We start from the raw sequence: 14,909 nt of genomic DNA on the forward strand, positions 1-14,909 counted from the left end.
CAGGAGGCAGGCCACCTGTGAAGTTTCATGGGCAAGTTGTGATGGCAGATGCTGTCAGTCCCAGGAGAAGGAAAAGGGGCCAGATCAGAACCCTCTGGGCTTCCTTGGATGGCCTGGCTGGCTGTCAGGGATTTTCAGGAGAACAACAGTAGCAACCTTTAACGGAGTGCTCTATCTATGGCAAACACTGACCCCTTGATGAGGCTGATACTCTTATCGTACCAGACGCAGGGTGGTGAGTGAAGTCACCTGTCTGCAGCCACACACCAACCAGTAGGTGACAGAGGCAGCTGAACCTGGCTCTAAAGACCATATGATTAACCACCACACATCACCATGCTGGTTACGAACTACCACTGAGAATGAGTCACCTAGTCACTCCAAACACTGTGAGCGTTAAGTAAGCAGACCATGTCACCAGATCCTTTCACATCAAAGCACTAGGAGCTTGGAAGGTGCTACCTGATTGCCAGACAGAAACCTGGGGTCCCACTATTCTCTGTGCCCACCAGCCTCCCCACCAATGCTTTCCAAACCCACCTCACCGCTCAGAGTCCAGCCTTCTGACAACACCCACCTCATCCGGAACACCACCTCCCGCCCTCATCTTTGTCAACAGCTCAGGATCCAATCCCTCAAGTTTAATCCCATTCACTCTGTCTTCTTTCACCACCCCAAAGACATTCCAGTAAAGGGCCTGGAGAGCAGTGGTCATCAACCCTGAGCAGTCCAAAGAACCCCAAAATGGCAAAGGAGGCTGTAAACATCAAGTACAGTTCCCTTCCAATGCCAGGAGCCCTCTCTCAGGGCTCTCCCACTGCTAGCCTGATAGTGGCCACCTCCCCAGTATGTCTGCAAAGAGAGGTCCACTCAGAGCCTCCACGGAACACACTCTCCAACCCCTCCACACATATGCCAATGCTCCATCAGCTCACACCCAGGCGCACAACGGTCTGCACACACCTTTGTGCATAGTTGCCTATGTGTTTATCTACCCCTGCACCCATCAGAGTGAGTTCCTCCAGGGAGACAGCTCTGCTATCTTTCTGCTGAGCACCTCCTCCCAGGGTGGCCTGCAGCATCTGAAGCTTCTAGGGCCACCAGCACCTACCTCTGTCACCTAAGTATTCTGGAACCTCTCAGGGATGGCCCCCACTCTGAGGGATGATTCTTCCACCTGAAAGCCTTGCCATCCTTACAGAGAAAAAGAATATGACAGCCTTCTAGCAGCAGTGCCTCAAGGGGCAGCACCCAAACGCAATCCACTCAAGAGTCCAGTCCAGTCCCTCATCAATCTCAAAAACAATGACCATGAATGCCAGTGACCACGAAGCACACTCCAGCTCCTACCACCAATCTAAGGTTAAGGGCCAGGCTGTGTGCAAAAACCACATCCCATGCCCAGGACACAATACACTACCCGGTCTCTGTCCTGGCTTCCTCCCAGTCCCAAACTCCTCCCCCCCCCCCCCCCCCCCGACTGAACCCTAGCGGTCCCCTGCCTGATGACCACCATGCCTGTGTACCCCTGTAGCTTCAGGGAGAAGGCTCCCCTATGACAACCAGCCTTCTTAGGCCTGAACCTTCCTAGGCTTGGGTCTCTGAACACTCTTGAGAACCTTGGTCCTCCCACAGCTATTAGTTTGTTGACCCCTCTTCTTTCTCTCCCCACCCTAACACAGGAATTTGGGCCCTTCTCCTGGACTGCACAGCGCTTTACTCAAGGAGCAGGTACCGGGAGGCACAAGCATTTGCCCCCGCAAAGCCAAAAGCCAGCACCTACAACGCTAGAGCGTTCTCCGCTCCTAGGAGACCAGGGGCCCCGGGGGTAGAAAAACTTGCCCAAAGCTTCACAGCAAGTGGAGGGCAACACTGCACCACCCCTCTCGCAAACGCCATGCAGGAAACCGTGGGGATATGAGCTCACAAGTCCCATTGCAAAAAGAAGCCGACCCACCTGAGGCTCCGCGAGGCGTCTGCGAAGAGGGTCCACGGATCTGCGCCCGGAGACTGCGGTCCCGTCTCCGTCCCAGGGAGAGACTCCAAGTGCCACCTAGAAAGCGCAGAACAAGATCGGCCGCCGTGAGGTGAGGTAGGGCGCGGGGGCGACTTCCGAAGACAGCTGGAACCACCCGAAAATGATTTCAGGCTCTCCCCCGCTCACGGCGCAGACCGAGAACTGAGGCCCGCCTTTCCGAAGGACAACAGGTACTCAGTCCGAGGGCTCCGAGCGTCTCTCCTCGGACAGGGAGTTAGGAAGGATGGGGGTGACCCTCCGGGCACTCAGGTTCCCGCCGACCCTCTGACCCTCTGTCCAAAGTCGGCGACACCCGCTCGGGCAAGTACTACGCTCCGAGCAAAGCCACCCCGCGCAGCCACGCCCCCCAGCGTGCGCGTGGCCGCCGCATACGTCCCCGCGCCGGTTCCCGGCACCTCCCACCCTCCTCTCCCTGCAGGGCTGCGCCTGCGCTGTGAGCCTTGAGGCCCATAGCTGCGCAGGCGCTGCCAGGCCCTGCCAGCGCAGCACTGAGGCGCGGGGGGTGATGGGAATACGCTCAGCCCCAAGACTCAGTGCCAAGTGCCTAGAGCTGACCAGGCAACGTGGGCAGGCGTGGAGTGGCCAGGGCCGGCGGTGTCCAGCGTGCCGGCGCGAAACGCACTAGAGCTGAGGAATGCATAGGAGGAGAGAGGGGCGGGGCACCCACCTGCATCCTCCAGGGATGTTGGAGCGGTTGCCTCTGCCCTCAAATCGGCTGGGCACTGCGGCGCTTCTGAACGTCAGGAGGGATGCTGGGAACGGAGGCCGTTAGGGAGGGTTGGGCATAGAGGGTCTTCAGAACCTCGATGGAAAATCTCTCGCCACCCAGCGCCCCATGCTCGAAACTTAGGGCCTGGTTCTGCCTACTTGCCGCCCAGGAGCGAGAGGGCATGGCTGGGCTGGCCGCGTGGACGCCCCACCTGGGTGCCTAGAGGCTGGTAAGCGGGGCCTGTAGGTTTTCTAGGGGGTGTGTTTGTGCTGCCAGGTCGAGGCTGGACTGAGAGGACAATGAGGGCAGGCTGCCAAGGCCATGTTTGCTCCCCAGGAGTGGCATGCTCATTCAAGCACTCAGAGACTTTGGGAAAGAGTGGAGCATGACGTTGGGTGCCAGTGCTTACGTGCCTAGACAGGAGGTGGGAGAGGATATCTGCCCCCCAGCCCAAAGATTGAATGCCCTGTGAGCCAAGGACCTGGATGCAAGCCAGGAGTTATTGGGGCCATCAGTAGCCGAAGCCCCTGGAAAAAGAGGCGAACACACGCGTAAGAGACCAGCTCCCTTTCTGCCCTGGTCTAGTGACTCCTTTCATGAAACCATCTCTGAAATGTTATCTGCGTTTACACCCAAACTCACTCTCTTTGATCTCTGAAACGCAAATCAAAGATCACATTGTACCTTTACTTGGGTCTGTGGGGCTTCCAGCCGCCTCCGCCAAAAATAATAAAAGTGGCACCCAGCCAGAAAACGCCTCCTTGAAGTGTGAATGAAACTTGTATTTTTCGGTTGTATCTTTCCTAATTGACCTGATAATTTAAACTTCCTGCCTCAAAGGAGAGGGGGAGTTCCCCACAATTTGGCTTACCTCAGGCACTAGGTAGCTCAGACCAACTCCAGGCTGGTCAGGAGAAAGCAGGCAGCAGGCTCCTGTCAAAAACTAATCCATCTGGATATCTTCTTCGGAGAAGTGTCTGTTCATGTCGTTAGCCCATTTCTTCACTAGATTATTTGTTTTTTGGGTGTTGAGTTTGAGGACTTTGAGATACAAAACAGATGAACATAAGGGAAGGGAAGCAAAAAATAATATAAAAACAGGGAAGGGGACAAAACTTAAGAGGCTCCTAAATATGGAGAACAAACAGAGGGTTACTGGAGGGGTTGTGGGAGGGGGGAATGGGCTAAATGGATAAGGGGCATTAAGAAATCTACTCTTGAAATCATGGTTGCACTATATGCTAACTAACTTGGATGTAAATTTTAAAAAGTTAATAAAATAAATAAACAGACAACAACAACAAAAAACTAATCCAACTGGGCCAGGCCATCAGAAATCACCTTTTTTGATTCCAATTGCTTTTTTTCATTCAGGCCATCTTCTATGTATATATATTTTAAACTGAATAAAATATACAGGTCATAAAACTTACCCTTTTAAAACCATTTTTAGGTGTACAATTTGGTGGCATTAAGTATAGTCACACTGTTGTGCAACCTTCACCACCATCCAGCTCCAGAACTTTCGCATCACCCCAAACAGAAACTGTCCCCATTTTACACTCCCCACCAGCCTCTGGTTAGCTCGATTCCACTTTGTCTATGTTAATTTGCTTATTCTAGTTACCTCATATAAGTGGAATCATACATTGTCATTTCACTTAGAATAATGTTTAAGAAGTTCATGTTGTAGCATCTGTCAGAATTTTGGTTCCCTTTAAAGGCTCAGGAGTATTCGATAATATGTACACACCACATTTTGTTTATCCATTCAACTGTTGATGGCCACTTGGGTTGCTTCCACCTTTAGGCTATTGGAACCAATACTGCTATTAACATGAGTATATAAGTATCTTTTAGAGTCCTGCTTTCAGTTCTTTTAGGTATCTATGTAAGAGCGGAATGGCTGAATCATATGGTAATCCTATGTTTTACTTTTTTGAGGAACTGCCAGACTTTTCCAGAGCAGCTGCATTATCTTATATTCCTACCAGCAATGCACAAGTTTTCCAATTTCTCCACATCCTCACAATCAGTCTTTTCTGGGTTGGTTGGTTGGTTGTCATTTGATAATAGCCATTGTAATGGGTATGACATGGTATCACATGGTTTTAATTTTAGTGACTAGTGACTTTCAGCATCTTTTAATATGCTTATTGGCCATTTGTAGATCTTCTTTGGAGAAACGCCTGTTCAAGTTCTTTGCCCATTGGGTTTTTTGTTTTGTTGTTGTGTTGTGGGTGTTCTTTACACATTTTGTATATTAATTCTTTATAAGATTTATGATTTATGAATATTTTCTCTCATTCTGTGGTTTATCTTTTTTGGTCTCTTGATGGTTTCCTTTAAGACACAAAATTTTAAAATTTTGATAAAGTCAAATTACCCATTTTTTCTTTTTTTATTTTGGTGTCATATACAAATCATTGCCAAATCCAATGTTGTGGAAGTTTCTGCCTGTTTTTTCCTAAGAGTTTTATAGTTTTATCCCTTATGTTTAGGTCTTTGATCCATTTGAGTTATTTTATATATAAATTGATATAAGAAAAAGGCCACCTTCATCTGTTTCTATGTGTATATCCAGTTTTCCCAGTACCATTTGTTGAAAAGACTGTCCTTTTGCCATTGAATAATCTGGCACCCTTGTCAAAAATCAGCTGATAACAGAAGCAATAGTTTATTTCTGGGATTTCTATTCTATTCCATTGGTGTCTATGTCTTTATGTCAGTCTTGACTACTATGGCTTCATGATAAGTTTTTAAATCAAGAAGTGTGAGTCCTCCAATTTCATTCTTTTTTTCCTACATTATTTTGGTTATTTGGGGATTTTGAGATTCCAAAAATTTGTATTTTTATGACCAGTTTTTCTATTTCTAAAAAAAAAGAAAAACACTGTTGAGATTTTGGTAATTGCATTCAATCTGTATATAACTTTGATCTGTATAGTATACGTATTCCAGTAATATTAAGTCTTCCGGTCTGTGAGTATGGAAATGTCTTCCCGCTTATTTAGGTCTTTAATGGGTCTCTCAGTGACGTTTTGTAGTTTTTAGTGTGCAAGCCTTTTGCTTTTTTGGTTAAATTTATTCCCTTATATTTTATTCTGCTTGATGTAAGGATTGTTTTCTTAATTTCCTTTTCAGATTGTTTGTGATCGGTGTATAGGGATACAGCCTATTTTTGTGTATTGATTTTGTATCCTGAAACTTTGAAAGTGCATTTATAAGGCAGGTCTAGCAGTGTTTTTGTGGAATTTTTAGAGTTTTCTACGTAGAAGATCACGTCATCTGTCAACAGAGATAATTTTACTTCTTCCTTTACAATTTGAATCCCTTTGTTTCTCTTTCCTGCCTTATTACTCTGGCTAGGACTTCTAGCACTAGGTTGAATAGAAGTGGCAAGAACAGGTATCCTTGTCTTGTTCCTGATCTTAGAGGAAAAGCTTTCAGTTTTGACCATTGAGTGTGATGTTGGTTGTGGGTTTTTTGCATATGGCTTTTATCACATTGAGGAAGTGTCCTTCTATTCCTAGTTTTATTGAATGTTGTATCATGAAGAAGTATTGCATTTTGTCAAATGCTTTTTCTATATCAATTGAGTTGACCCTGTTTCTTTATTTCTTTATATTGATACAATATATTACATTGATCTTGAAATATATATATATATATATATATATAAATGATTTTAACTTCCCTGTGTGCTGGGTTCTTAACAGGACCATTGCTGCCTTTTCATCCACACAGTGAGGTGAGCTAACTTTGCTGAGCCCGCCAAATGCCCAGCACGTGAACTCAAGGTTCTCATTGGATGATGAAGGCAGGAGTCAGCCCATTTCACAGATGGAGAAGCTAGGCTTCATGAAAGCCAAGACTTGCCTGAGGGATGGCTTGTAGCCCCTCCTTTGGAAATGCACCCACTTGTGTCAGATGCTGGATGTGAATGTTTGAATGAGGAAGCCCAGCAGCAGTGGTCAGGCAAGGGGCATTGGAACAAGAACTTTGGCTCTGAAGTGTTCAGGGTTGATGTTGGCTCTGTGTCCCCAGAGCAGGGGGACAACAAGGAAGCAGGGACCTGCTACCCAAGAAAGGTGGTGCCAGCTGCTTGAGGACTGTCAGCCTCTGAAGACTATTTGTGCTCCTGGCACCTGGACCTTCATCAGGGGTATTTCCTAAAGCCCACTGATAGATGTCTGAGCCCAGAAACAGGAATGCCAGTTTTTCTCTATTCAGCCACCACCTTTCTCATTCAACCAAAAGTTTCCCTAAAAATATAGAGCTGAATCCTTTTGTGCCTTCTGAAAGGTCCCACTTTCCAGAAAGGGGTCTGTTCCCATCCTGTTGGTATGGGGGTGCCCTGTGATTGGCACGGATGCCTCAGAGACCATTCCAACTTAGCCAGGTGGCTGGGCATCTGAGCCTGGTGCCCTTGTGGGTTCCTTGTGCTTCATTGTTATGGACTGAATATTCGTCTCCCCCTAAAATCCATACATTGAAATCCTAACCTTCGATGTGATGGTATTAGGAGATGTGGCCTTTGCAGCCCTCATGAATGAGATTAATGCCCTTATAAAGAGACCCCACATAGCTCCCTCACTCCTTCTGCCATGTGAGGGTCCAGGGAGAAGTCAGCCAGATTTCTATAAATCAGAAAGTAGCTCCTCCCAGACATCAGATCTGCTAGTGCCTTGATCTTGGATTTCCCATCCAGAACTGTGAGAAATAAATTTCTGTGGTTTATAAAACATCCAGTCTATGGTATTCTCTTATAGCAGCCTGAACTAAAACAAGCTTTTGGAAATTATTGTTGTCTTTGTCAGTTTCTTTTTTTTTCTCTCTCTTTAAACTGTACTTATTTATTTGAGAGAGAGAGACACACACACACAGTGTGCATGGGGGAGGGGCAGAGAGAGAGGAAGAGAGAGAGAATCCCAAGCAAGCTCCACACTGTCAGTGCAGAGCCTGACAGGGGGCCCGACCCAGGAAACTGAGATCATGACCTGAGCTGAAAGCAAGAGTTGAACGCTTAACTGACTGAGCCACCCAGGTGCCCCTATCCATTTCTTTACATTGCCCTTCTCTCTCTTTCCATGTCTCTCTCTCTCTCTCTCTCTCTCCTCTCTTCTCTCTCTCTCCTCTCTCTCTTCTCTCTCTCTCTTATATTTATTTATTGTCTCTCACTCCGTCTCTCTCTCTCTCTCTCTCTCTCTCTCTCTCTCTCTCTTTAATGTTTATTTTTGAGAGGGGAGGGAGGGGTGGAGAGAGAGAGGGAGGTGACGTAGGGCTACAAATCAAGAACTGTGAACTCATGACCCGAGCTGAAGTCAGATGTTCAGCCAACTAAGCCACCCAGGTCCCTCTCTTTCTCTCTCTTTTTAAATTGAGTTAAGATTTACTTCAACAAAATAATACAGATTTGAAAAGCACTGTTACACAAATTTTGCACAGTAAGCTACCACCACCACAAAATTAAGCTATAGAACATTCTGTTACCCAGAAAGTGCTTCCACTCCTCATAGACATTGTTCTGGTTTCTATTGCATAGCTTTATTTTGCCCGTTCTGGAGCTTTTTTTTTTTTTTTTAAGTAGGCTTCATTCCCAGAGTGGAGCCCAACGTGGGCCTTGAACTCAACAACCCTGGGATCAAGACCTGAGCTGAGATCAAGAGTCTGATGCTTAAATGACTGAGGCACCTAGGCACCCCGCCCCCCCCCCCCCCGCCCCATTCTGGAACTTCTTACGTGTAGAATCCTATAGCATGGACTCTGCCTGACCTAGTATTTATAAGATTCATCTATGTTCTAGGTGCATGGGTCTCATTTGTTTTTATTGCTATGTGGCACCCCATTGCATGACTACGCAATTTGTTCAATTCTCTTGTTAATGGATATTCACATGGGTTTTTAGTTTGGAGCTATCATGAATAAAGCATGAGCATTCTTGAATAAGTTCTTTTTGTGGACATAGGATTTCATTTCTTTGGGGGATATATCTAGGATTGGACTTGCTGGGTCATGGGGCAGGTATATAGTCAACTTTAAGAAGCTGTTAAAAGTTTTCTGAAGTATCTGAAACATTTAAAATTTTTTTAAATGTTTATTTTTGAAAGAGAGAGAGAGGGAATGCAAGCGCGAGTGGGGGAGGGGCAGAGAGCAGGAGACAGAAAATCCAAAGCAGACTCCATGCTGCTCATGAGGCTTGAACTCACGAACAGTGAGATCATGACCTGAGACGAAGTTGGACACTCAACTGATTGAGTCACCCAGGCGCTCCCCAAAGTATCTGAACTTTTACACTTCCTCTAGCAATGCATGAGAATTTCAATTGCTCCACATCCTCATCAACATGTGGTATTGTCAGTCTTGTTAATTGTAATCATTCTGGCAGGAATGGAGTGTATTTCATTGTGGTTTTGATTTCCCTGATAACTAATGATGTCCATGCTTTTATGTGGTTGTTTGTCATCTTTTATTAATTTATAAGTTTTTCATGCATTCTGAATTTAAAAGTGTTTGTCAGATATGTGTATTATTATATGTCTTCTCAGTCTGTCACTTGCCTATTCGTTTTCTTAAAGGCATCCTTTGAAGAGCAGAAGTTTCACAGTGTGGAGGCTAGTGCTCTTTGCACCCTAAAAACTTAGCTACCCTAACATCATGAATTTTTTTTCCTATGTGTACTTCTGGAAGTCCTATTCTTTTAGTGTTTACACGTGGGTCTATGGGTATTTTGAATCCATTTTTGTGTATGATGAGAGTTACAAGTTGAAATTCATTTTATCCATATGGACATTCCATTTTCTAGCACCGTTTGTTAAACAAAAACAAAACAAAACAAAACTATCCTCTTCCCAACTACATTACGCTGGCACTTTTCCAATTACTACATTTGTGTGCTTCTACTTCTGGACCCTCTACTTTGTTCCGCTGATCTTTGTCCTTAGGCAAGAAACATACTGTCTTACTAATTGTGTGTAGCTTTAGAGTAAGACTTGAAATCAGATCGTTAAGTCCTCCAATTTTGTGTTGCCTTTGCAAAACTATTTTAACTATTATAGTTCTTTTAACACTTCCATGCAAGTTTTAGAATCAACTTCTCAATTTCTGTGAAAAATCAGATTGTCAATTTCTAATGAAATTTTTTTATTAGGATCGTGTTGAATCTATAAATAAGTTTGGATAGGGAACTTCTTAATATCAAGTTTCCAATTCATGAACAGATTATATCTCTTTGCTTTTTTAGGTCTTCATTAATTTCTTTCAGAAATTGTTACAGATTCCAGTGCACAGTTTTGCATGTATAAATTTATCCCTAAGCATTTTATGGCTTTTGATGCTATTGTAAATAGTACTTTAACATTTTTTCAGAGTCTATTTTTTCTTTGCTAGTATGTAAAAAAATGAAATTGACATGTTATTTTGAGCTCTTTCTAAATTCACTTATTAGTTCTAGTAGTTGCTTTATAATTTCGTTAGGATTTTCTATGTACATGACCCTGTCATCTACAAATAAAACAATGTGCTTTTTTATGTATATGACATTTGTAAATTTATATCTATATAAAATGTATATATGCATACACACATATACATACATATAACTATCTGATTTTTTTTACTTTGTTGCAGTGGCCACAACTTTCAGTAAAAATGTTCAGTAAAGTGGTAGGAGTAGGCATCCTTGACCTATTTCTAATCTTAGAAGGAAAATGTTTGGTCTCTGATCATCAAGTCTGGTGTCAGCTGCAGCTGTTTTTCATAGATGCATTTTTATCAGGTTGAGGGTGTTTCCTTTCAGTCTTAAGTTTCAGAGTTTTGTTTTTTCATAAACAAGTGTTGAATTTGGTCAAATGCTTTTACTCTATATGTTGCTGTGATCACAGTATTTTTTTTCTTCTAATGTGATAAATTGCATTGATGGTATGTTGAATGCAAAACCACTTTGCATTCCTGGGATAGATCTCTCTTGGCAATAATGAATTCTTTGTATGTATTTCTGGGTTCAGCTTGCTCATATTTTGTTGAAGACCTTTGCATCTAAGTGTTTGAGGGATACTGGTTTGTAATTTCCTTTTCCTAGAATGCCTTTGTCAGATTTTGATATCAAAATAACCCTGGCCTCATAAAATGATGGGAAGCATTTCTTCTTCCTCTATTTGCTGAAATAACTGGTGTATTTTGCCATTATTATTTTCTTCCTTAAATTTTTGACAAAATTCATCAGTGAAACTCTATGGGCCTGGAGTTTTCTTTATGGAATAGTTTGTAATGAAGAATTTAATTCTTTTAATAGATGTGGAGCTTTTAATATTTTCTACTTCTTCCTGTGTAAGTTAAGGAATCTGTCCATTTTTAAATTGCCCAAATTAGCAAATTAAATTGTTCATAATATTGCCTTATTTTTAATGCTTGTAGACTCTGTAACAATGCTTTTTCTCTCATCCTTGGTATTGGTGGGTTTTTTTTTTTCAAATAACCAACATTTATTTTATTGATTATAATTTATTTTCTGTGACTGATTTTCACTTTTATGTTTATTATTTCCATCCTCTTTCCTGTGGTCTGTATTTACTCTTCTGCTGCTGCTGCTTTCTTTAGAAGGTTGCATGAGTCAGGGGTCATGAACATACGTATTTTTTAAAACACAAGTAGTTTTCTTTTTTGCATAAGTATTTCTTAACACAAATATTTAAAGCTATACATTTGCCTCTAATCACTTCATTAGCTGCATCCCAGAAACAATGATGTGTTATGTTTTTATTACTAGTCAGTTCAAAATATTTTCCAATTTCTCTGGTGAGTTCTTTGATCCTTGGGTTATTTAGAAGTATGTTGTTTAATTTATAAATATTTGAGAGATTTTCAAGATATCTTTTTGTGATTTTTTAAAATGTGGTTTTGTCTGTGTGTGCTCTACTTGGTGAAAATCCCATGTTTGCTTGCAAAGAATGTGAAAAATAAAACAAATGTGAAGAATGATGGTGGGAATCTGGTACAATCACTTCAGAAAAACTCTTTGGCGTTCTTACAATGTTTTTATTGTTGCTATTGTTGTGAGAGAGAGAGAGAGAGAGAGAGAGAGAGAGAGAGGGAGAGAGGGAGAGAGAGAGGGAGAGAGAGAGAATTTTAGGCAGGCTCCATGCTCAGAACAGAGCCCTACGTGGGACTTGACCCCACAACCCTGGGATCCTGACCTGAGCCAAAATCAAGAGTCACTCAATCGACTGAGCCGCCCAGGCGCCCCAGCATTCTTATAATGTTAAACATATACCCACCATATAACTAAGCGATTCACTCCTAAATTCACATCCAAGAGAAATGAAAACATATCTACACAAAAAATTGTCCATTAACATTCATTGCAGCTTCACTAATAACAGCCAAATATGACCCAAATGTCCAATAGGTAAATGGATAAACAAAATGTACATCTACACTATGGAACACAGTCTCTAAGAAAAAAAGGAACCAGATACTGTTACACAACTGAGCGAAAGAAATCAGAGCAGAGGAGCATATACTGTATGAATCCATTGATAGAAAATGCAAACTAATCAATAGGGATAGAAAACTGATCAGTGGTGGCCTGGAGCAGGAAGTAGAGGGACAGAAAAGGTAGAAAGGGGCATAAGGAAGTATTTTGTGGGGGGTGGAAGGTTCTATATCTTGATTGTTGGGGTGGCTTCCTGAGTATATACATCTGTCAAAACATGAAATTGTAACCTTTAAATGGGTACAATTTCTCATATGTAAAGTATATCTTTAAAATGTTATTAAAATTTAATAAGTTACTCATTAGACTATAGGAGAAAATTAAGTGGCTTTCTGTTGGGGTGGGGGGGAAAGACACTCTCTTCCATAGTTATTGGGCATGTGTTCTTTAATGTCAAGTAGGTTTAAGTGGTTGATAATGTTGTTCAACTCTTCTGAAATATTTCTAGTTGTGGTGTCAGTTGCTGAGAAACAGGTTAAAATCTCTAATTATGATTATGGATTTGTCTGTTTCTCATTTTAATTTTACAGTTCTGTTATTAAGTGCATACATGTTTATGATTGTTATGCTATCCTGATGAAATAACCACATCTGTCTTTGGTGAAATTCCTTCTCTTGCACTCTGTGTTGTTTGAACTTCATATTGCCACATCAGCTTTCTAATGCTTGACTTTTGGATTGGGTATCTCTTTTCCATCTGTTTATTCTCAGCCTAGATGTGTCTTTCTACATAGAGGTATCTCTTGTAGAAAACATATAGGTAGATTTTGCTTTTTAAAATCAAATATGGTAATCTCTGCCTTTTACATGGAGGATTTAATCCACCTATTTATGTAATTATTGATATTAATGTGGTTTGGTGAGGTTTAGGCCTACCATTTTCCTATTTGTTCTTATTTGTCCCATCTCTTCATTCTTTCCTTTTTTTTTTTTCTGTTCCTGTTCCTCCTTCTCTGCTTCCTATTGAGTTTATCAAGTTTTTTACTATTTCATTTTAACTACTCTATTAGCTTTTTATTTTTATTTTTGAGAGAGAGAGAAAGAGAGAGAGCGAGCTTGTACCTGTGTGGGAAAATAGGGGAGGGGCAGAGGAGGAGGGAGTAATAGAATCTTAAGCAGGCTCCATGCTCAGCATGGAACCCAGTGTTGGGCTCAAGATCACAAATTGAGATTATGACCTGAGCTGAAACCAAGAGCTAGACACTTAGCAGACTGAGTCACTCAGGCACCCTTATTGAATTTTTAGTTGTACCTCTTTGTATTGTATTTACTAGTTCCTCTAGGAGTTTATAATATGAATCTTTAATTTACCGTAATCTACTTAGAGTTAACATTGTACCACTTCACGTTATGTATAAGAAACTTATAACTGTGTAAGTCCATTTGTAACCACCTTTTTGCTGTTAATGTTTTTCATTCATATAAATTCAATTGTACATTGTTATAATCCTTGTTTTAAGTAATCAGGGTCTTTTAAAGAAAATAAGAAAAGGGAAAATTTCACATTTTATATTTACATACATATTCACCATATCCGGTACTCTTTTTTGCTTTCTGTCAATCCTAGCTTCCATCTGGTGTAATTTCCCATCAGCCTGAAGAATTTCCTGTTGCATTTCTTGCAGTGTCAGTCAGCTGAAGAATTATTTTCAGCTGTCATTTAAACGTCTTCATTTCTCCCTTGTTTTTGAATATTTTTACTGCACATAGATTTCCTGGGATGGCTTTTTTTTCTGCACATAAATTTTGTTCCATTGCTTCTGATCTACATTTTTTCTGATATAAAGTCAGATGTGTGGTGTGTCCTTATCCTTCTGGCTTCTTTCAAAGTTTTCAGAGTTTGACCATGATGTGCCTTGTTGTGTTTTCTTCATGTTTACACTGCTTGAGATTTGCTGAGATCTTGCATGTGCAAGTTGATCCAAAATTCATTACATTTTAGGTTATTGCTTCTTTAGATTTTTTTCTGCCCCATTCTCTCTCTTTTCTTCTTCTCAGCCACCATTATAATAGACTTTCTAATATGGTCTCTCTGGTCCACTTTACTTCTCTTGTCTCTTGTCTCTGCCTTCAAGCTCATTTACCCTTCCTTCTGTCATCTCCAGTCTGTTCTTAAGACCAGTTAAAGTCCATCCAGTTGCATTTCATTTGTTGTATTTTTCAGCTGTAGTATTTCCATTTTATTCTCTTTGCCATTTCTCTGCTGAGATCTCCTGTATTCATTCATTGTGACTATTTTTACCTTTGAGTACTTAAACATATTTGTAATATCTGTTTTAAATTTTAATTCAACATCTGAATCATCTTGGGGCTGTTTTCAATATTGCTTCTTTTCTTGGCTGGGAATCATATTTTCATGTTTCTTGCCCATCTAGTAAACTTTTTTATTGCATTCTGGACATTACAAATGGCAGTTGGTAGGGCCTTTGGATTGTTTTCTTCTGAAGCATGTTGAGGTTTGGTTTTTTTGTTTTTTTTTCAACCAAGTTATTTTTCTATTTTTTTATACAATTTATTTTTTTAACATATGCAGTTATTTTCCGTCATTTACAATACAGTAGTTTCAATGATACTCCAAACAGAAAAGCAAAGTAAAAAATCAAAACCCCCACTTCTATTTCATGTAATTAGACTTATACAGAAATTAGAAGGTTAGGTACCAACTAGTT

The 14,909-nt window shown here is 41.5% G+C and overlaps 1 protein-coding gene across 2 annotated transcripts in view; it reads right to left on the reverse strand.

Moving 5' to 3' along the window:
- The window catches only part of GNB1L (G protein subunit beta 1 like), a 58,269-nt gene extending 54,634 nt beyond the window's left edge, over window positions 1–3,635 (reverse strand). Inside the window, exons 1-2 of one of the 2 annotated variants that reach the window (XM_029922168.1) lie at window positions 3,619–3,635; window positions 1,958–2,053 (exon numbers count right to left, since the gene is read on the reverse strand). Coding sequence is in view for 1 of the 2 variants with exons in the window: in XM_029922166.1 (XP_029778026.1) it covers window positions 1,958–2,053; window positions 2,706–2,711 (102 nt within the window). In the remaining variant the exon portion in view is untranslated. Of the gene's footprint in view, window positions 1–1,957; window positions 2,054–2,705; window positions 2,776–3,618 lie in introns of those variants that run through there. The other variant, XM_029922166.1, reaches the window with a different exon arrangement.
- Window positions 3,636–14,909: the final 11,274 nt, after the last annotated feature.

This window comes from Suricata suricatta, chromosome 14 (assembly GCF_006229205.1).
Source record: "Suricata suricatta isolate VVHF042 chromosome 14, meerkat_22Aug2017_6uvM2_HiC, whole genome shotgun sequence".
NCBI lineage: Eukaryota > Metazoa > Chordata > Mammalia > Carnivora > Herpestidae > Suricata > Suricata suricatta.